Here is a 24,294-nt window from a genome sequence, read left to right as displayed (position 1 = left end):
ACATAATCAAAGACAATGCAGAGCCAACAGCCCTGCATTGTACGTAAGGATAGCAAGGGACTGCCAACAAGCCAGAGCGAAGAGTAAGGTAAGTACTGCATCTTTTTTCTTAACCCTTTGAGTTAATGAGCATTTTACCCTTGTGGTTTGAGGGGTCCTTGGAAATGGGCATTGAGTTGCAGAGAAAAGAAGAGAAAAAGAGACTGCTACATTGTTTCTTGGCACCTTGTAAAAAATATACACATACTTAGAAATGTAAACTCTATGATGTGGTACAGTAATCATCATCTGACAAACTGTAGCTCATTAAAGTAAAACTAAAGCCAAAGCATTTTTTTCATTCTAGATAGAGTAAACTGACCAGTCAGATTTATTTTTCACCTGTGTCTCATTGGGGACATTCCCCTTCGCTTCCTGTCCCATAGCCAAAACAGGAAGTGGGGAAATCCCTGATTGTCACCAGGGACACCCGAACTAGTGTCCCCAATGCAAGATTTCCTCTCTATTCCCATGGCCAATACAAAATTTGGGCTTTTTTTCACTTTTACTGTTGACGATAACGGTAAACAGGACAAAAGGAGAGGGTGAATCATCTCATTCTATCAAAAAAAAAAAATACATTTTGACTATATTTATTATACCTGAAATATATCCAGAAATATTTACAAATAGAACTGATAACTATATGATATCTATAATATATATATATATATATATATATATATATATATATATATATATATATATATATATATAGATATATATAGATATAGATAGATAGATAGATAGATAGATAGATAGATAGATAGATAGATAGATAGATAGATAGATAGATAGATAGATAGATAGATAGATATCTATATACATATACATATATATATATATATATATATATATATATAATATACGATGAAATATAAGTGATGTCTATATGATATACAGTATCTCTCTCTCTCTCTATCTCTCTCTATATATAGTACTTTATATATAAAGTACGATTTACTGTATATGGTAAATATACAATGAAATATAACTGATATTTCTATGATATATACACTGCAACCTTCTGCAAGTATCACAATGCTTCAATGTAACTGTAAAGCCTAGTTCACACTGCTAGGTTTTTTTGTTTCATTAAACCCAGCGGGCTGACAGCTCAGGTCAGAGCTGCTGTACTAACAATTTCGATTTTAGTACAGCGATCTCCCCTGCTATTCTATTGTGTTCTGACACCAGAACACCCTGGTCGACGCTTTCAGCCATTGGCTAAGAGCACTGAACAGGAGCCGGTCAGCAGACCTATTTTCCGGTCATACCTTGTGCCGTTCGGCTGGCTTCTGTCGGACTGGCTGCAGTACACATGGGCCAAATGTCGGCCGGTTTCTATTTAACCGGCGATGCAGCCCGGCATTCAGCCCATGTGTACTAGGCTTACGTGATGCAAATAATTAAATGTGCATATATTTGTTTTAATAGATATAATTTCTTTTCTGAACGGTTCCAGTGAACAATGCACAATGATGAACAAGATTACGTTTTGGGAAGTTCTAGGCTACCCACACGCTATAATTGTGTACCTCTATATAGTGCCCAATAGAAAAATAAGTGTGACATTGCTCCATAAAGCACATGGTGGGTTGGCATCAGCACTTAGGGCCTATTTATAACAGTTGAAGAAAACAACAGGGAATAAAAAGAAGACTATTGCCAATAATGAACAATCATTTCATTTTTGTTCTCTGAAAAAACAAAATTGGAAAAAAATGTTAATAGGTCACTATGAGCAACAACTCTATTTAGGTTTAAAAAGAAACCTAAATAAAAGGTGTTGCTCATAGTGACCTATTAACATTTTTTTCCAATTTTTCTTAATAGGCTCCTTGGAGTTATCCCCATCTTAAAAAAAAAAAAAGAAAATATACATACACGTCCTCTATCTCTGCTTCACTGCTACACATATGAATTTAAAATAAAATATTTGATAGAATATTTGGTTGCCCTGTATTATTAGGTGTTTCTCCATTCGAAACAATTTGAACAAAATAACATTTTGACAGGAGCATCAAAAGCATCAAAGATCTAACATATAAAACAAATGTTTGAAAGTGAAAAGATGATGAGCAGGTGGCAGACTAATAGCCCCATTACCTTGTGCCTCGTACATTTGTAAATTGCTTATGCTTCAACAAAAGCATATTAAAAAGAAATGAGTCATGTTTTTACTGGCTTAATAACAACATGACTGTTATTACTTGGACTGCAATACACAACATTGGGAGCAGTGAGTTTGTTAATCTTTCCTCTTCTATGGCTATCCAAGGGTTCCTTGTTTTTAAGCGGAATTAGAGTAAGGGAGAGTTCTAACCCCTGACAGATTTTTTTTTCTATCTGTGTATTGGTGTTGAATTATTCACTTTAAGGTCATCGCAGAGGACAAGGCGGCACTCTTTAGGTCTAGAGGACATAAGATTTAGTCTTCAAATATGGAAAGACTTCTTCAAAGAGAGATTTTCCTTCTCTTCCTGTCCTGTAGACAAAACAGAAAGCGAGAGAAAATCTCTTCAAAGTGGGGGAATCCCTGGTTGTCACCATGGTCACCAGAACTAGTGTGCCATTTGGATGATTTCCCCTCTATTACTGTTCCAGTTTCAACCCAAAATTTGGGATTTTTCTTCACTCTCTGTGATAATGGTAAATAGGACAAATAGAGATGGTAAATCTTCCCAGTGAGGACAGAGACAGCAATAAAAGCCTGACAGATATTCTAATTCCTCTGCACTCTATCCTAAGCTCAAAAAAGTTTTGTCTTTAGCAGTAGGGATAAGTTTTAAATCCGCTCCCGCTGAGGGGATTAACTATCACTTCCCGTTTTGACAACAACCTGAACAGGAAGTGAACCTTCCCTCTCAGTGAAAGCACAAATAGCCATACAAAGATTTTTGTTCTGAAACCCATCAAAAAGACAGGAAGTTAGAGGAACTAAAATGGAGACACAGACATCGATAAAAAACTAACAGTGGTTCTACACCTTTCCCACTCTATCCAAAGCTATCAAAAAAATAAACTTTGGCTAGAGTTGTCTTTGCAGAGGGCATCCCCTGACCCCCAATTTACTCACCTTTGCACCTCTTTGCATTCCACAGCCAGGGCTGAAATCATCTGCATCACTTAGTGGAATAGTGATGTTAAAACCAGTGCAGGATTTAGACCTTGGGGCGACCCAGGGAACTGAAATGAATGAACTGCATTTGTGTCTTGCCAGGACACGTAGGGAAGGAAGGTCCTCTACTCTCTGCTATTTAGTCCGAAACTCTGCTATGTCATTCTGGCTGAATTTCGATCCAGGGCCTCGCCTGTTTTTCCGAATTCGACCAATCTCATAATTTCAGGTAAAACTTCCTAACAAAGTTTTACCCTATTGGAGATTGCAGAGTTTTGGATTCACTCCTTGACCCAATCAGGAGAATGTTTCCACTGTTGCAAGACCAGGTGCCTGTTGCAAACATCCCGGTTAAACATAGAAAAAAAACAGAACCCCCGTTTGAAAATTGGGACTTTGAAGGGAAACCAGTACACCACAATCATCTGTTAAAAAATATATCAATATATTGTTACATGTTAAAAAGATTCCAAAAATGAACAAAAAAACAAACAAAATACACAGCTTATTATACAGACATCATGGTCATTGATGCATATATCTGGAGTTTTGCTGTCTTCATTCTACCCGTGACGTTTCAGGTCAACAACCTTTCTTCAGGGGTATTTTAAAGGAGATGCATCTGTTCAACAGTTTCACCACAGATGGTTAGGGTGTTGTATGGCCGTGTTGGTATTTAAAAGAAAATAATATTGCCTCTGCCTGGATGGAGGAACCACTGAGGCATCACCGCCCCCGGGCCCCCAGAAAGCCCCCACAAAAAAGAAACTGATGTCCAGATGCCAAAAGATCAGTAGATACTGTGTGATCATATTATATGGAAGAGCCTTCACTGAGTGCCCTCACGGGGTGATGTAATTACAGACTTCCCATAGACCACAGAGTGGGGTGCATCCCTTGTATGGTGCATAGAGATGTTTTTGTATTCTCCTTCCAGGAATAGCACGATCAGGGTCAAGTGGAGGATAGAGCTTCTCTCTCAAGTTTCTCACTGTGATAAATCGATGCTGGTCATTAACTTTACTCCCACACAATGGGGTCGGGGCTGTTGCCTGGCACTTTCAACATTTTTTTTTTACTTTTCCCTTGTCCCACCCACTTGTCTCTTGTAAACAAGGCAATAAATTCTGTGACACAGCCATGTTAAAACAAACATCTTGAATAGTAAAATAATATGAGTAGTTATGAGTAGAACTATAAAACATCCATCAGAAGCCCTCATACCTTCCCTTGCCTCTGAAATCAGGCCCTAACTGTTCACAATCCTGACACCCACACACACTTTGTTAAATTTTTTTATACTAAAACTCATTTTATAATTATACATTTTTTTTATAAAGGAAGTCTGGGGCCAGAGGGTGCAATTGCCCTTTTTGCCCCCTTATAAATCTGGCACTGGTTACAACCCTCCTCCCCTGCCCCAGACATATGGCAGTACTTGGGTCTAGCGACTGGTTGATGGGCCCAGACATTGTCACACCTAAGCAGATCACATGCCCTCCTAAACATCAGTGCCGAGTAGGGATGGGCCGAAGACCCCCCTGTTCGGTTCGCATCCAGAACATGCAAAAAATTAGTTCGAACACGCGAACATCGGTAAAGTCTATGGGACACGAACATGAAAAATCAAGTGCTAATTTTAAAGGTTAATATGCAAGTTATTGTCATAAAAAGTGTTTGGGGACCCCGGTCCTGCCCCAGGGGACATATATCAATGCAAAAAAAAGTTTTAAAAAACGGCAGTTTTTTCGGGAGCAGTGATTTTAATCATGCTTAAAGTGAAATGATAAAAGTGTAATATTCCTTTAAATTTCGTAACTGGGGGTGTCTATAGTATGCCTGCAAAGTGGCGCATGTTTCCCGTGTTTATAACAGTCCGAGAGCAAAATGACATTTCTAAAGGAAAAAAAAAGTAATTTAAAAGTGCTAGCGCTAGTGCCGGCTATTAATGAATTGTCGGTCCTGACAATACACATAAAAGTCATTGAAAGTCATGGAAAAGTAAAAATAAAAATGAGTGGGGATCCCCCAAAATTCCATTACCAGGCCCTTCAGGTCTCTTGTAAACATGTCCCCATGTTGATGTGGGACAAGGGCCTCATCCCCACAACCCTTGCCCGGTGGTTGTGGGGGTCTGCGGGGGGCTTATCGGAATCTGGAAGCCCCCTTTAACAAAGGGGACACCCAGATCCTGCCCTACCATTTCACAAAAAGAAAGTGTCAAAATAGAAAAAAAAACACAGGAGACGGCTTGGGACAAGTCCTTTATTAAAAATTAAAAAAAATAAAAAAGAGATTCCAGCGATGTAATCCAATAAATCCATGCTCCTACTCCAGCGATGTAATCCAATTCTCGATCTACAGCGATGGATGATCTCCAGCGACTCCAGCGAGGAACACGCACAGGATCCTGCCTCCAGGCACCCAGCCAATGACGCGGCGCTAGCTTGACAGCTCTTATGCAAAAATAATGTATAATTGAGTAATCTAGACAAAACTTTTAAGGTATGTGCATTTCCATATTCTAATTGAGTTACATTTAATTAAAAAAATTATCTTTTCATTTGACATAAATTACGGGACACATATGTTTGCCAAACGTGCAACCGCACGAGTTTTGATGCTGTTTATTTTAATGAAGTTGACGTCTTTTGGAACTTTGAAAGCCTGCACAAGGCAGTTCCCATACGTTTGAGGCCCATCAGGACAAAAGAGCGCCACCAGTGACAAGAATTTTTCCAAGTCACTACAAAGCCAAATGTATAATAAATGGACATACGTCCGTTGTAAACACCTATTGTGACAACTCACTTGTGCACATGCAAAGTTTGCGCTTACTGCATGCGGCAGAACGCAACCAAGATGCAGGGAGAGGGACTGCCAGCTGTTAGGCTTAAAAACAATTTTGTGCCACAAAAATGAATGTTTCAGCCGGTTCGGTTTTTGAGATATTGAAATTCAAATTCAGATTATGTAACATCAAGCCCCACCCACTTTGCACCCAATGTTATTTAAATTTAAAAACAAACATAGCATTCGTTTGTTGCCTGCGCCACCTTACTATTATATAATTAAAATTAAATACACCAGTAAAAAACACCACTCAAAATTTTTATGCTTCAATGCTATATCAAATCTACAACATCTAAGTGCAATGTGCCAGATGCCAAAGTTATCATAAAGCCACATGCAAAATTCAATCTTTATATAAATATAAAGTGCTGCAGTGTCCAATTGATGCCATGTGCCAATATCAACAAAGTGCTCTGTGAACTGTCCTTTACAAATAAGTGATTCAATCTTCTATTTCTCTTTGTGACATTTCCACCATTAGAAGTGACAATTCCACCACCACCTGTATTAACCACCCACCAGATCCTGGTAAGTATGCGCCTTTGGTGTGCGCAATATGTAATGGATGGTTTATTTAATATAAAGGTTAAAAAAGATAAAAAAGAATAAGGAAGACTGTGCACTCACATTTTGGGGTGCCCATAAGCCGGCACCAAGCTTTTCCAGCGGTTGTTTTATGGGTAAAGGAATCTCGTATGACATTTATTTAATTCATTATATGTGCGCCGGTGATTCCCACATACTTAATAGCATTAGTTTGCACTGCAACTGTGCTGATTTGTCCTGTAAAAACGAACATATGTGCTGGTTTGGTTTCAGAGATATTGCGCATTATAGTTGATGAAACCTCTCTCACTTTGCACCATATGTTATTACATTTTAAAAACAATTATACAATTTGTTTGTGCTGTGTTTGTGCTGATTTGTACCACAAAAACAAACTTTCTGTTTGTTCGGTTTTTGAGATATTGGACATTTAACGTTAAATTATGTAACCTAAAGCCCCGCCCATTTTGCACTTCTGCACATGTTATTACATTTCAAAAACAAATATACCATATTTATGCTGCATTGGCAGGAAAAACAAGCATATTGGCATAGTGTATATTTTCATATAGCACTTTCATTTTGTATCAGAAAGAATAATTATGGGACTCATTTTAGCCTGAGCTACCCTGAAAACCTAAAATATACCTTTGAAGTTTTTCAGAAGATCTTTTTAGAACTAGATGTGGGGAATCTATCTTCAAAAGTTCACACTTTAAAGTGCAAATTACTTTCCTAAAAGGCTTTAAAAAAGTTAATACATTCTGTGTTCTATGTTCTTTACAGATATACTGTATGTTACATGTGTGTTTTTCAGTTATATTTGTTAGCTGAGGAAGAGGCATTTTTAACCGCTAAGCCACCGCCCACCGTCATATGACGGCTGGACGAGGCTTCTATTGTTCTGGGAGGACGTCATATGACGTCCTCGCCTTCCGAGCCACTAGGGGGCGCGCGCGCGCCGCCGGCGGCGCGCGCGCCCGCTGCGTCGCTCGGGACCCGGTGCGCGTGCCCGGCGGCCGCGATGTCCGCCGGGCACCCGCGATTGCCGGGTAACAGAGCAGGAGCGTGGATCTGTGCATGTAAACACAGATCCACGTCCTGTCAGAGAGGAGAGGAGACCGATGGCGTGTCCCTTGTACATAGGGACAGCGATCGGTCACCTCCCCCAGTCAGTCCCCTCCCCCCACAGTTAGAATCACCTCCTTAGGTAATACATTAACCCCTCGAGCGCCCCCTAGTGTTAACCCCTTCCCTGCCAGTCACATTTACACAGTAATCAATGCAATTTTATAGCATTGATCGCTGTATAAATGTGAATGGTCCCAAAAATGTGTCAAAAGTGTCCGATATGTCCGCCGCAATATCGCAGTCACAATAAAAATTGCAGATCGCCGCCATTACTAGTAAAAAATAAATAAATAATAAAAATGCTATAAATCTATCCCCTATTTTGTAGACGCTATAACTTTTGCGCAAACCAATCAATATACGCTTAGCGCAATTTTTTTTTACCAAAAATATGTAGAAGAATACGTATCGGCCTAAACTGAGGAAAAAATTTGTTAAAAAAAAAAAAAAAATTGGATATTTATTATAGCAAAAAGTAAAAAATATTGTGTTTTTTCAAAATTGTCCCTCTTCTTTTGTTTATAGCGCAATAAATAAAAACCGCAGAGGTGATCAAATACCACCAAAAGAAAGCTCTATTTGTGGGGAAAAAATGATAAAAATTTCATTAGGGTACAGTGTAACATGACCGCGCAATTGTCATTCAAAGTGCGACAGCGCTGAAAACTGAAAAATGGCTTGGGCAGGAAGGGGGTGAAAGTGCCCTGTATTGAGGTGGTTAAAAAATTTTTTTAATGTTTATATTTACATTTGATGCTGCTTTAATTATTACATTTGTAACACTTTACAAATAATAAATGTTAATTTGTTTTGAAAGCCTGTTTCATGAGACTATTCCTTTTTTTTAAAAAAAAAACATTATTTTTATATAAAAACCTTCAAACATATATCAAATGCATTTGGAAAATAACTTTAAAAAATTGAGTATGTTACAAGTTAATATCACTTAAAACAAACAAAGTAACTAGGTAACTAAGTATTGTGGCAGCACAGTGGTGTAGTGGTTAGCACTCTCGCCTAGCAGCAAAAGGGTTGCTGGTTTGAATCCCAACCACGACACTTCCTCTCCTGGAGTTTACATGTTCTCTCCTGTGCCTGTGTAGGTTTCCTCCCACACTCCAAAGACATGCTGGTGGGATAATTGGTTCCTGTGTAAAATGGCCCTTGTATGTGTATGTATGAATGTAAGTTATGGAACTTAGCTTGTAAGCTTCTTGAGGGCAGGGACTGATGTGAATGTATATGTAAAGCACTGTGTAAATTGATGGTGCTATATAAGTACTTGAAATAAATAAGTTATTGTATGTGTTCCTAACTTAAACCTATGGTCTATAAACTGGAAAAATGTAGTTGGCTTTACTTAAACCTATGGTCTATAAACTAGAAAAATGTAGTTGGCTTTACTTTTTTTTTGTTTAATAAATTTTTATTAAAGAAAAATATAACAAAGATATACATATATCTCAGAATAAATGCATTCTTGAAAGCACAACAGAAGTTTCAGCACTCACTTAATACAATGAGTAGTTATAAGCTAACACTCCAATATTTGGCTCAGAAGTTATACAAAGTGTTAATATAACACCAAAAAAAAAAAAAAAAACAACAAAGGATTAATATTTTGTGAGCACTTGAAACATAACAGAATTAATAAAAAAGAAAATCCTTACTTTGGTATATAGAATACTAAGATATAAACAAAAGCAGCGAAAATAAAGTTAAAAATTAGATGAAAGAAGAGAGAGTAGAAGAAAAAGTAGAAAGTAGGAAAGGTAAGAAAACAGAGGATAGGAGGGGGGGTTGGGGGGGGGGGTTGCTGGCATGCATGTCGACATATTGAAAGGGAATGAAATGTTGAGGTGTAATTGGCTGAGCTTAGTCAAAAGATTTAAGGGGTTTGCGTTATAAGTTCCTTATAGACGGATGTGGTTTGAAATTTTATCCAAGACTCCCAGGTAAGAGAATGTTTCTTAGAGGTACCTCTAATGTTGTGGGTAATGCTTTCCATAAGATGTACTTTATCAACCATTTGTAGCCAAACTTTTGTAGAAGGGATTATTGGTTGACCCCATAAAGTAGGAATTAAAGCTTTGGCAGTGTTTAGTAGATGAGGAACAATTGAACGTTTATATATTCTTATGGGGGTTTTGGTAGAATGAAAAAGGATAGTCCACGGGTCATTGGGTATATTGACATCCGAGATCTGTACTATTAAATTGCGGATGGCATCCCAATAAGGTCGAATGAGTGGACAAAACCACCAGATGTGTGCGTGAGTAGCTTTGTTCCCACAGTTAATCCAGCATAATAGTGAACTGGCAGGGAACATTTGTTGTATTCTGGCTGGGGTGTAGTGCCACCTAGTAAGCAATTTATAGTTAACCTCTGACATTCTTGAGGCCAGTGAGGAAGTATGGGCTAATTGGAGGATCTTATCCTTTTGATTATCTGTAAGAGAGGAGTCTAAGTCAGACTCCCATTTAGCCAGGAAGGGTGGGAAGTTGGGATTTTGAAGTGCAATGAGGGCTTTGTAAAATAGAGAAATTCCATGTAGAGGGGGATCTTTTGGGTAAAATATTTCTTCTATGGCATTTAATTCACTCAAACATCTAAGCGGGTTAGGAAGGGATCCTGAGAAATGTTGTAATTGGTGGTATCTCCATTTATCTAGAAATGTGGTGGGTTTAGGAGCAAGGATCACATGTAGTGGTTTAAGTACGTTGTCACGGAGGACATGATGTAATAAAAGAGGTTCTTCCGATCCCCATGATTTAAAGCCTGGGTCTAATAAGCCCGGTAAGAAATATTTATGGTTGAGAAGAGGTAATAGAGGAGAATCATACTTCCATGAGAATTTTTTGTGCAGGGCGTCCCAGACATCTAAGGAGGATATAGTGAGAGCCGAAGTGGATCGAGCTAGGTTCCTACAAGAACGGGGTATCCAGGGGGCTACCGAGAGATCCATTCCACTTAAAAAATATTCGATTTGTACCCATAGTTTCGATTTAAGAGCGTATTTCCAGTCAGCCAACCTGGACAAGATAACCGCTTGATAATATGCCTTAAAATTAGGAAGTGCTAGACCGCCTGAGCATTTGGAGAGGAATAATAGCTCTCTCTCGATATCCTGGAATGGCCGTTCTTCCAAATAAATCTGGAAATCAGAGTTTGTAATATGGTGAAGAACCCCACTGGTACTCCCGTTGGGAGCATTTGAAAGAGAAAAAGGATGCGGGGTAGTATATTCATTTTGATTATATTCACTTTCCCCAACCAAGTGTGTGATAAGTTGGCCCATTTTCGTAGATCCTCTCTAATCCTATTTAGCAAGAGGATATAATTATGTCGAAATAAAGAATGGAGATTGGAAGTCAGATAGATACCTAGGTATTTCATGCTTTTCATTACCCATTTAAAGGGAAACAGGGGCTTAAGGGAAAGAACCTCGGACTTGGATATATTAATGTTTAGTATTTCGGATTTAGATAAATTTATTTTGAAGTTAGAGATAGATTGAAAGGTAGAAAATTCAGACATTAAGTTGGGAATTGAGATGCGTGGTTGCTGAATAAAAAATAGTACGTCATCCGCATAAGCCGCGTACTTGTGGAATCTTTTGCCTATTTGTATGCCTTTGATGTTAACATTATGCCTAATTGTAGCTAGGAAGGGTTCTAGGGTAATAGCAAAGAAGAGAGGGGAGAGAGGACAGCCTTGCCTGGTTCCATTATGCAAGACAAAGGGGTCACTCAACGTTCCATTAATTCTAATTTGTGCTGAGGGATTAGAATAAAGGGATGAGATTCGGTGGAACATTTTAGGTCCTAGCCCAAAATGTCGTAAGGTCATCTTAAGATATTCCCAGTCCACCCTATCAAAAGCTTTTTCAGCATCGGTGGAAAGGAGTAGGGTGGGCTGGGAGCACCTCTGAACGTATTGGATTAAGGATATTGCACGAAGTGAATTGTCTTTTGCTTCTCTATTGGGTATGAAACCTGATTGGTCTGCTGATATCCAGCTGGGTAGGAGAGGGAGCAGCCGATTTGCAATTACTTTGGCAAAAAGTTTGATGTCAACGTTAATTAGTGAGATTGGTCTAAAACTGTTACATAGGGTGGGATCCTTATCGGGTTTAGGGATGACAGTGATATGAGTTGATAGAGATTCTGGGCGTAGACCTGAAGAGTGAGAGATAGAGTTTGCATAAGCGGAGAGACGAGGGAGCAGAATGTCGCTGAATGTTTTATAGTATAAAATAGTGAACCCATCCGGTCCAGGAGCTTTGCCGGATGGGGATAATTTCAATGCTGCCTGGAATTCTTCAACCGAGAAATCCTCCTCCATTTCTTTGAGGACAGATATGGGCAATTTAGGTAGGTTAGCTGCTCTCAAGTAAGAAAGCAAGCGGCTTCTTCTCTCTTTTTGTGGTAGAGAAGACAGGTCATTTTTAACATTATATAGGTCCTCATAATACTCTCTAAAGGCCTTAGCAATATCTGGGGTTGCATGGGCTAGCTCTCCTGTTGAGAGTTTGATTTTGGAAATAAATGACTGTGATTGTTTAGTCTTTAGGGATCTAGCTAGTAGTTTACTTGGTTTGTTTCCCCATTCATAGAATTTCTGTGATAGACGCTGGAATTTTCTTTTAGTATCCAAATTGAGAAGGGATTTTAGTTCCTCTCATTTGAGTGTGAGGGATTGGAGGTGCTCAATATGCATAGAGAGTTTATGTTGTTTATCAAGAACTGCTATCTCCTGTAGAACCTGATCAATCCGCTGACCATGCTCCCTTTTCTTCCTAGCACCGAGCTCAATAAGACGACCCCTAATAGTAGCCTTATGAGCTTCCCACACAACAGAGGGAGAGGTGTCAGAGGGTTTGTTTTCCTTAAAGTATTGTGAGAGATGAGAGGCTAACATGGAAACTTCTGTTTCATTAGAAAGAAGGGAATCATTGAGTTTCCAATTGTAAATGCTTCGTGGTAAGGAAGACATGGTCAGTGTCATTGATACAGGTGCATGGTCTGATATAGATGCGGTGCCAATGTGAGCAGATTGCAGAAGGGGGAGATGAAAATGATCTAGAAATATATTATCTATTCTGGAGTAAGATTGGTGTGTTGTGGAAAAGTGTGAAAAATCCTTCTCCTTAGGGTGAAGAAGGCGCCAGACGTCCATCAATTGAAGATCCAGGAGCTTTTTTTTAACAAGTTTCAGTTGTTTGAAAGAAATATTAGAGCGGCCCTGGGATGTATCAATTGTTGGATCTAGTGGCATATTAATGTCGCCCGCTAGGATAGTAAGTCCTTTGGCAAAGTTTGAAAGTTTAGTCAGTGTTTGTGAGAGGAAAGTTGGCTGATTTTGGTTAGGACAATACACATTTGCAAGAGTGCATTGGGTGTTACCTATGAAGCCCTTAAGGAAAAGGAAGCGACCATGGTCATCTGCCAACATATCAGATAACCTAAATGATATATTACTGCAGAATCCAATGGCCACTCCTTTAGCTTTATTAGTGTCTGATAAACTATAGTACCATTGTGGAAAGTGGGGTGAGGTTAACTTAACAGGTGTTGTGTGAGTTAAATGCGTTTCTTGAAGAAAAGCAATAGAAAATGCGGCTCTTTTAAGTTCACGGACTAATTGGTGTCTCTTAGCAGCAACATTAAGACCCCTAACTTTGTATGATATAACCTTTAATGTAGCCATTGTTAAATCATAGCGTGTACCTTCAGCCTATACTTCCATACATACCAGCAAGAAAGGGGGAGTGGAGAGGAGGAAAAGAGTGAGGTTTTTTGGAAAGAAAGAGAGAGAAAAGAAGAACAAAAAAAACATATGTGGAGGTCACAGATGTAGATTAACCAGCTTGTGGGAGACACATAGTTATCACGCAGAAATCTGCAGTGTTCTCATTGGGGAGAGAGAGAACTAGAGGCCATCCCAATCCCTAAATGGGGACCGAATAGGACAACTCTAAGGCCAATCGTTCTCGCCAACCCCAGAAGGAAAGGGGGTGACGGGGTTGCGCTGTAGTGAGGGGGGTAAAAGGGGAAGTGCATCCCCACAGCGCGCGACCTATGAAAAAACGAATAACTTATAACTATAAGTAAATAATTAGTTCCATTTAGGAATATGAATATTACCAATTTGTAACCGGGATCAATTTAAACAAAACGTAACCCCTAGGCAAAAAAAGTGCAAAGCAATACGGTATCTAAACTAAATACCCAAGGGTAGAGGTAACAAAAAACGTTGGTCATTTCAATCGTATGACAGTTTCGGCCAAATTTAGACAGGCGCAAAAAAAAAAAAAAAAAAAAAAAGGGAAAAACTGCGGCCAAAACCTAACTTAATAGAGACAATCTGTAGGAAAAAGATTATCTACAATAAGAAAATTAGTACGTGTGGAGAGATACATATTTCAACCATGCTTTTGTGCAGAGCCTGGAAGAGAGGTACGCCTTTTCTTTGAGGGGGTCTTTCTCCAAGGTGGATCCGTTGGGCTCAGGAATTTAGGGATTGGGTCTTGCCAACCTGGGAGTTCCATGGATGGAAGATTAAGATCTTGCAAGAAGGTAGGAAGTTCCTCCGGAAATCTCAGCGTATATGACCGACCATTTTTTGTGGCAATTAGGCAGGCTGGGAATCCCCATCTGTATGTGATCCCATCTGGTGGTCCAGGAGCGGTTTCAGAGCTCTGCGACGGTCCAATGTTTCCTTAGAGAGGTCTGGAAATATGGTGATAACTGCTCCGTCAAAGTCTACGTTAGGCAAGCCCCGCATCTTCATCATAATAGCATTTTTGTCTTCAAAATAGTGCAAGCGACAAATAACGTCTCTGGGCTGATCTGACTTAGCATTATGGGGTCTTAGGGCACGATGTACACGGTCAAAGCGTAGCGGTTCAGTGACTGGATTGCCCAAGATGGTATTAAAGATGCCTCTTATAGATGGTTCTAGGTCATTATCACCCGTTGCTTCTGGCAGACCTCTGACACGAATGTTATTTCTACGGTTACGGTTCTCGAGGTCTTCGAGTTTATACAGGGAGGCTCGATGGGCGAAGGCCAGCTGTGTAACAGTGTCCTGTAGTTCTTTAATAGCTAAAGAATGTGTGTCTTGCCGCTGTTCTGTTTCCTCAACTCTGACCAGAATATGTGTCATGTCAGATCTGACAGCAGATATTTCTTTTTTTATGGATTTCTCCAAACTGTGAAACATTCCTGCAAGTTCTTTTTTGAGACCGCTCATTAGCGTGTTCATTTCGGAACCCGCAGGGGATCCTGGATCATCCATAAGGTCTGAACAGTATGAGGAGGCTGGAGAGCTGTCTCGCACAGATGCAGCGTGAGATGATGGAGAAACGCTGGTCCGTGAGGTTCGGACCTGCTCGTCTCTTGCGTTAGCTAAGTATTGTTGAATGGAACCAGTGGAGACTGGAACGGGTAGTGATCTCTTGCCTGGACGTTTACCTTTGGCAGACCGGAGTTTAGGTGTTTTGGCGGGCATTACTGGAACTATACGGTCGATCGCTGTGGGGGTCACCTCCTACTCACATCTGTTCAAAGACATGCACCCATCAAAGTATCCTTGTTGCTTAAAAATATTCTTGTGAAGGAAGTATGCAGACAGTGTTAGAAGCACTTCAACAGTCACAGGGAGAAGCAATGATAGTTATACTGATAGAAGTTGATGGGAGCAGAAGCTATGTATAAGATGTAGTAGTAGAGAATTAGCTTGGGAGTACTTGGAGCACCAAGATGGCCGCCAGCTTCCAGAGGTAGGCCGGAAGGCAGATTTTCCTTGCAGAAATAGAGTATGTGGTCTATCTCTATATGAAGGGGCCAGCTGATGGGTATTATGTTTGAAAGATCATTGCTTGTAGTGGTAGTTGGGCAGGCTATCAAGAAAAGTAGTTTGGAGCACAAAGATGGCCGCCGTCCTCCAGAGGTAGGCCGAAGCCGCGGTCTTTCCTGAAAGCCGCGGCCGGCTGAGTGAGCGCCGTTCACTGTAGGCCCAATTCTGCCCCGCGGTACCAAAATAAAGGTCCCGGCAGAATGGCAACGCGCCGATTCGGGCAAGGGGGACTCTGCAGAGGGGTGGGTAGGTGGATGTCTCTGTACTCACTGTGCCTGTGTGTTGGGGAGGCCGATCCAGTAGGCCGCAAGATGGCGTCCGGTGGGGAGCAGTCCGCGTGCAGAGGAGGATATCCCCAGGCAGCACCACTCAGCTACAGAAGGCCCCCCTGACCGCTGACGACAACACGATCGGACAGCCAGGTAAAGGCTCCACTTGTCTGCCTAGATGTGGGGGTAAAGGGCGGCGTGCACGGAGCCCTCAGCAGGCCTCAAGATGGCGGCGGGCACACAGGGCTCAAGTCCAGCTGGAGGCCCGGGGCCAAGGAAAATGCAGCAACAGTAGCCAATTCCCCTCAATATCAGTAGCGGAGGTAGGCTAACCACTTTTGAAGGTGGAGAGGTGCTCAAGGTGTTGAAGATGGGCTAGGATGGCGTTGGATGGTTATGTGTAGAGCGGAGCTCAGCTTCCACACGTCCTTCCCCTAGCTCGTCCCTAGTTGGCTTTACTTAAACCTATGGTCTATAAACTGGAAAAATGTAGTTGGTTTTACTTAAAACTATAGTTCCAGACAAGTAAGGGCATGTATTCCTAATTTAAAATACTATGGTCTATAAACTAAAAAAAAATTGAGCTGACTTTACTTAAAACAACAAAGTTGAAAACATGAAAAGTCTAATGAGTTAGACAAAAATAAGTTTAGTTGACAGTACTTAAAAAGCTGATGCAAATAAGCTGCCTCAATTTTTTTCAGTAGACCCAGCACAATATTTTTTTTACAGTGTGTTTATAATGTGCTATTAACCAACTGAGGACAGATCATATCAGAACAGAAACTCAAACTGCTACATACAAAGTCTAGGCAAATAGAAGCTTGGGAGGAGGTAAAAAAGTGTGTTGTTTCTTAAAGAAAAAGTTATTTTTTTTAATAATAAATATTATGTGTATAATATAATAATATATAACCTACCACTCATATTTCATTTTATCTCCTGCAACTGAAAGTCTACAAGATGAGCATAATTTTCAATAGTAATACTGCCTTTATAAATGGAACTGTCTGCCTCATACAGTGTTTAAATTATATGATCTACAACACTATTAAATATAGATCTTTATTGCTAGCTTAATCTCCTGTTAGATGTGGACGTAATTAGACTGCTTTCTATAGCAGATTCAAGGGATGTTTCTCCCACGCAGCAAGATGCAATGATGGTAATAAGCATTTGGAAATTAATCTGAAAAAGATGCTATTGTGCATGTCAAGAAATATTTTCAATTAGGTTATCTTGCCTGCTCATCTCCAAGTTCAAAAGCATGTAACAGATGGACAACTAAAATGGGACACACAGCATATAGCCGAAAGGAGGGCTTTTCATTTCTTTTAAACCATAAGAGAACGGCATGTTGTTGCCAGCCGTTAATTAGGTCTGCCAGTCTGCACATTCCCCCCTCTGTTAATCAACGCTAAACAGGTTGCCAAAGCTTACTCTAGCTCTTTCTCTATAAAAACTGGTAAACACACTCATTTATTTGCTCAGTTTTACGTGTTGCAATTCTGTGTCCGTTTGTTATGTTTTGAAGTACAAATGGCAATATAACAAAACTCAAAGTCATCTCAATCAAATTAATTCTGCAACCACTGGATGAACAAATTATTGTACATTAAACATGTAGCGTACAATAAAATCAGCGAACAGCATGGTGGCTAAGCGGTTGGTGTTCTTGGCCCAAGGCTCTGGTTCTAGGGTTGAAAACCAACCTGGGACACTATCTTTATGTTCTTCTTGTGTTTGTTTGGATTTGTTCTGGTTTGTTCCCACATTCCAAAAACTAGCTTCCACCTGAATCTGTGTGTGAAAGTATTTGTTGTGTAGTTAGCCATACACTGATAGAATTTTGTTTTATTATGTTTGATTTTCTAATGGTTCATGGGGACAAATTGATGTTCATTTTTCAACCATGAATTCGAAGGCTCAGGATGGAAAGATTTTCTTGTGTCTTATCTGAATTACCAAAATTCTAACTGTTAATAGGGTCCTCAGTCAGGAATAACTGTTGGTATTGAATTTGTATACTATTGCAAAGGATAGAAAACTGAAAATTAAAATTCTATAAATTGGAATGGCAACTGAACAAAAATTTGTTGAAGTTGAACTAAAATTCTTTGAGTCATTGATGGGCACTTGGCTATGACCCCCTGTAAGGGACAGATGTAAATGGTCTATGTAAGCTGTGTGATATAGCAGTGCTATATTAATACAGAAAAATAAATAATGGGGTTGATTTATTAAAAATGGAGAGTGCAAAATCTGGTGTAGCTCTGCATAGAACCAATCAGCTTCCAGGTTAATTGAACAAGCAGAAGTTAGAAGCTGATTGGCTACGATGCACAGCTGCACCAGATGTTGCACTCTCCAGTTTTAGTAAATTATCCCCAAAGTGTGCTGGAAATCAACTTTCTAATGGTTAATGAGGACAAATCGATAATCATTTTTAGAGATGCACCAGAATTTTGGTGGTCGAAACATATCGGGCGAAAATTGCGTTTTCAGCATTTTGCCTATAGAGAAAAGGTCCTGATATGAAAACGCACGTGATTTTACCACGATTTTGCTGGGATTTTACCATGATTTTACTGTGCTTATGGTGTGTTTTTCATAGGTCGTGTAACTCAAAAACCGCATCAAAAACATAACACGGGTGCGTTATTGATGTGTCCTTGCTGCGTTTTTAATGCATTTCAACAGGGAGGTGCATTTTTGGTGCACTTTTCTTTTTTAACTGACCAAAAATGCAGCAAACAAGATTTTTAACACCACAATGGAAGCACAACCAACCAGTGTGAAGACATACATAGAATTTAAAGGATGCATTTTTCTTGAGCTTTTCTTGCGCTAAAGGTGCCAATAATGACCAACAATAAGTTCATATTCATTTAAATTCATGATATTAATAAAAAAAAGTGGAATATTATACAATTATATATAAACATATATATTTTTCTAAAAATTTTCATTTTCGGTTTCGACCAAGTGCATCCTGAATTTTCGGTTCCAGTACCAAAATTTCCATTCGGTGCACCTCTAATCATTTTTCATCCATGAGAAAAATCGAAGGCTCAGAATGCAAAAATGTTCTTGTTTCTTATTTGAATTTTTGAAAGTCTAACTTTTAATGTGGTCCTCGTTTGCATCATATTTGTATACTATTGTAAAGGATAGAAAACTGAATGTAAGGTTCTATACATTGGTATGGCAACCGAACAAATGTTCATAGCAGTGAGATGAAAATTCTTTGAGTCAATGATGGGCACATTGCTGTGACCCCCTCTAAAGGGCAGAGACAGGGGTAGATGTGAATAGTCAATGTAAGCTGTGTGATATAGCAGTGTTTTACAAATACAGAAAATAAAGAAATAAGGCACACTGCACATCTATTTTTAATGGTTAATTGGGACATATAGTTAATTTACGCTAAGAATAGTATGCAAAGTCCACCAACCTTTGGTAACTAATCATTATAAGGAATCTATTCAGAGAGACATCTCCTATTAAAATGCCTGGCTATTGATGAGCCTCTAGTCTCTAACAATTTAAAGTGGTTGCAAAATCAAAATTCTTTTTTCCTCAATACCCCTAAAAACTTACCTAACTCCTCTCTAGCACAGAGAACAATCATTCTAGCATAAGAGCTATTAGTTAACTCTAAATTGATGAACTGTAACGGCAACTTTTAAAGCATTTATTTACTTATTTATATTTATTGATTTTTGAGCACCATAGTTTTTGGTAATATCGTGGGCGCACGCAATTTAAAAACATTGAATGTTGGGTATCTATTTACTCTGTGCAACCTCATCTTTTATGTTTTAACCAAAAATGGATATTATATGGCGTGGTTTTGCACTAAGATTAATTTTATTATATTTTTTCTGGAAAATGTGCATCTCATAAACAGTTGCGCAAATATTACATGAAACAAAAATTTGCAACTATCATCTTTTTATTCTACAGGGCCTCTGCTTTCAATGTTCTGTGGGTTTATGTAATTTTATTGCCAAAAATTAGTATTTTTACATGTATGCGACAAAGAAAAAAATTGCTCTGGTGCCAAACTGGTTAAGGCTAGAAAAGGGCTGCATGCAGCCCAAGGTCCGCAGTTTGGAGGCCCCTGCTTTACATCATTGGCCAAGAACACACGTTCTTCTGACACTCCTGATATGTATACCTTTTCTGTGTTGGTAATAAAGCTAAAAAGCCAACTTCACAGCTAGGCAACTAGGATTTTCAAAAGTAGAGCAGTAATGGAGCCCCAACACTTTACCTTATTATTCTATATATTTGGAAAGTAAAAAGCAGATGAGCTGCCACAGGGTTACTGCACTTAATAACAATTTGCACCACAGTCTTAAATAACAGTCAGTATGACTACTGACAATACATATACAGTATAGGCTTTGAAGCTCCCGCTAATCAACTATTAATACCTCTGCCCTATAGAGATAGAACTGAGATGAGAGGAAAACTGGATCAGTCATCATAAATTCTACTACTTTGCAAGCAAACTCTTCTCGCAGGGCCTTGGCTCTTTTGAATAGGCTGACTAGCAGGTTTATCATCCTTTTTTATACAGTACGCATTAATAAATGACATTCTCTTTGATTCTGTTTCTATAAAGCTATATAAGATTGCTCAATCCCTGTGAGTGGCAAATACTGCATTGCTAAATTAGCCTGTCTGAGGATAAAACCTCATTGCTTCAACATTTAGTAATTTCGCAAATACAGAAACAGTACAAATGTTCAGCTCTACAAAGCTAAACAAACAGACAACCTGTGCTCCATTTTTGAATATCGTTAGACTAAAATAGACTCTGAAGACCATCATTTTTCATTTTTAACACTCTTGGCTGAGGAATATTCTGCAGTATGCTGTTGAACAGAAGCCAAAACCTTGAATATCTGAAAATTCAGATTAGAAGATAATTAAGGACAGGTATGTGAATCTGTGTCTGCGCTGAGGAAGAAGTGTCCACACTGGAACCCAGAGAAGAGTAGGTTTTATTTAACGATGCCCCCTTCAAGCTTCTCACGCTAATTTGGGCACACCCACAATTCACTGCCACGTGTAGCGCACTGCATCATTTCTCTATTCATGACGCATTTTGTCATTTATACCTTTAACGCCTGCCTCTTGCTCCAAAAATTTGTGACCAATTTTTTTTTTTGGGGGGGGGGGGGATTTTGTGGATGTGGCTACAAAGGAGTGTGTGTCTCAACATTGTCGGTAGGGTGTCTCCAGATTTCAATGTTATTGCTTACAACCCATAGGCGTGCGCACATGGTGTGGTTTCCCCGGCTTCCTTGTGCCCCTTGTCTCCCCCCTGTTTTGCTGCCAGCTTCCTTCGTCTCCTCTCCTGCCAGCTGCTGCGGGGGATGTTTCAGGATAGAGAGTGGGGGAGGGGGTCGGTAAATATTTAATTTATCATCCCCTTCCATTTCTGAGTAAACACAGTGGGGTTGATTTACTAAAGACAAATAGACTGTTCACTTTGCAAAGTGCAGTTGCACTCTGCAATAGCAGTTGCTACAGAGATTAGTAAATGAGCAGAAGCTCTGCTGACTTCCATCATCCAATCCCGTGCTAGCAAAAATGCAGTTTTTTTTTATGTTTCTTGCATGTGATTGGGTATTCTTTGCAAAGTGAAGCTTTACCTTATTTACTAAGCTCTGAAGCAACTGCACTTGCACAGTGCAACTGTGCACAATCCATTTGCTTTAGTAACCCTAGTGAGTGATCTGTACCGATCGCTCCTGTGTTCATTCTTTACTGAAGCATAGTAAACTATGTTTACTATGCTTCAGTTTGTGAATGATCAGAAAGCCATTAAGCACAACACTTCCCATTCATTCACTGTCCAGTGCAACTGAGGCTGCAAAGAAAGGGACTGGGAAATCTTTGTCCACAGTCCCTTTCTCTGTCTCAAAAGTGAGACATCAAGTGTCTGTTTAGACTCTTGATATATACTGTCACCCCTTCCTGCTTCTTTTGCCTCTCTATTGGCCAGTGACAATGACCAATGGGGATAGCAGGAAAGATTATAAAATACGTTTTTACATAAGCATCATACATTTTTTCACCCATGGGTTTCATAAAACTCTTAAAAGTCACAGCCTAAGAGTGATAACTGCCGTACTAAAGTCACAGGAAGTTTAACCACTCGCCGACTGCCTGCCATGTACTGTGGGCAAGCGAGAGCTGTAGGCAAAGCAACATATCCGTATGTCGCTGCCTACTTCTGCGTTTAGGGTGTGTGCATGCGTGCCCCCGCATGGCTCCTGCTGTGCACAATCAGCAAGCCACAGCCAATGATTCAGGGCCAGGACCTGCTGATCAGATGTGTGCAATCACAGCCCAGTGCTCTGTGTTGGTAAGCAATACAGAGCTCTGTACAGAGGGAGTGATTTGGGAGTGATTAGAAATCATTAGTGAAAAGTAGCACACTTTACACACATTACACATAGTTAGGCACACTTTTAACCCCCTGATCGCTCTAGATGTTAAGCCCTTCCCAGCCAGTGTCATTAGTACAGTGGCAGTGTATAGTATTATCACTGATCACTGTAATAATGTCACTGGTGATGTCAGATTTAGTAATTTCCCCCAGCGTTAGTTAGTGTTAAATTGACCGCTCCATTATAAGTCACTAATCGCCACCATTAGTTGTATAAAAAAAAAAAATAAAAAAAAAAAAGAAAAAAAATTCCATAGTTTGTAGGCGCTATAACTTTCACACAAGCCAATCAATATATGCTTATTGGGATTTTTGTTATCAAAAACATGTGGCAGAATACATAGAATACATACAGAAAGTAAAAAATATTGGGTATGTTGGGCTTTGTTCGTTATATCGCAAAAAATAAAAACCCAGTGGTGATTAAATACCACCAAAAGAAAGTTCTATTTGTGTAAAAAGGGACAAAAACTTTGTCTGAGTACAGCGCTGCATGACTGTGCAATTACCAGTTAAAGTAGTGCAGTGCCGAATACCAAAAAATGGCCTGGTCAAGAAGGGGGTAAAATGTTCCGGAGCTCAAGTGGTTATAATTGCCTTTAGTTCAAGTATTGCTGTTACCAACCTGCTGCTGGATTCTCCACAAGAATACATGGTTGAGGCAACATTCATCTCCAATGTAAAGTGAGGAGAAGCATGGTTATGAAATGGACAAGTCTCTATCCTCTCAGGGAAGGTGTCCCACAGGGATAAAAACCAGGTGAATGCTTAAAAATGAATGCTTGTAAACATATACTGGGTTGAATGAATTACTGAAGACAAAAAACAAGAATATATATCCTGTTTACGAACACGTACCAACTATAACAGCAAATAAATGATTAATGTTATATTTTAGCGTGAAATGTATGACCAAACTAAATTTTCATGTTGTAGTTGACATCACTGAGGACAACACCACTGAACCACCAACTTGACACAGTACCTTGCCTCATAACGAGCTATCGTGACACACATACATATATAAAATACCTGGTAAGCTCTTCTTTTATCTTCAAAGGCTCATGTGGGTAGAATTTCACTCTAAAGCACATGGTGTATGGTGGATGAGCTGAAACGTTATAAAACAAAAACAAAAAGTATGAGAACAGCGCAGGGTATAGTTGCAGGATGAAAATGCAGGAGAGGACTCTTAAAAGTTAGTGAAATGGTTTTATCTGCAGTACCAGCCAATGTAGTAAATCAAATCATGCCATCATGCTAGGAGAATTGAATGTGTTTGCTTACATGGTCAGCGATCATTACGTAAAGTCAAAAGCAGATATGAGGATGTGTTTATGTAGGTCATATTGAAGCCAGGCTTGATGGTCGGTCCACCCAAAAATGATGCCCCAGTTACAACTAAGGTCCTATGGGCTGAGTCTCCCGCAGGCTTCCTGTACATCTTGGGGAGTCCACTACCAAGACCCCTGAGACATGGCTCCTGACTCCCCTTCCACCTACCTTAGAAATGTGAGTGTTCCATTCCACCTTTTTATTTTCTTACACTTTCTTCATAATATAAAGTCAATACAAAAAATCTCAAAGGGCAGAATGAGATTCCTCGAATAGTAACAGAAGTTGCACAAACCTTAGTACTCAAGATCTCACCACATGTCCCTGGGGGATATGCAAAAGGTTTGTGTAAAGTGAATCTGTGGCTTGGTTAAAAATAATGAAATTCATAGAAAAATTCTTAACCATCTTGAAATTAGCTTTAAAACAAACCCATATTGACTTCTGTAGGTGTAAGCACTGTAAAGTAATTCATCCCCAAATTTGCAACAGAGGCTCAGGCATACAGCTTTATAACATCTCACAGCCCCATTTACACATGAGCGTTTAGTAACTTGAAGCTCCAAAACGTTTAACATCCAAAATTCTATGATTTTTATTTGTGCCTGTCCACACCTGACATAGCTTTACATTACAAAAAATTAAAACACTCACGCCTCATACACCCACAAAAA

The 24,294-nt window shown here is 39.5% G+C and overlaps 1 protein-coding gene across 1 annotated transcript in view; it reads right to left on the bottom strand.

Moving 5' to 3' along the window:
- Nucleotides 1–24,294, bottom strand: part of FRMD3 (FERM domain containing 3) — a 340,642-nt gene that overhangs the window by 111,274 nt on the left and 205,074 nt on the right. The window contains exon 4 of the mRNA XM_073633722.1: nt 23,318–23,396. Coding sequence (XP_073489823.1) covers nt 23,318–23,396 — 79 coding nt within the window. The remainder of the gene's footprint in view (nt 1–23,317; nt 23,397–24,294) is intronic.

Source organism: Aquarana catesbeiana, linkage group LG01 (genome assembly GCF_042186555.1).
Source record: "Aquarana catesbeiana isolate 2022-GZ linkage group LG01, ASM4218655v1, whole genome shotgun sequence".
Classification (NCBI taxonomy): Eukaryota; Metazoa; Chordata; class Amphibia; order Anura; family Ranidae; genus Aquarana; species Aquarana catesbeiana.
This window is presented reverse-complemented; position numbering and strand designations above follow the sequence as displayed.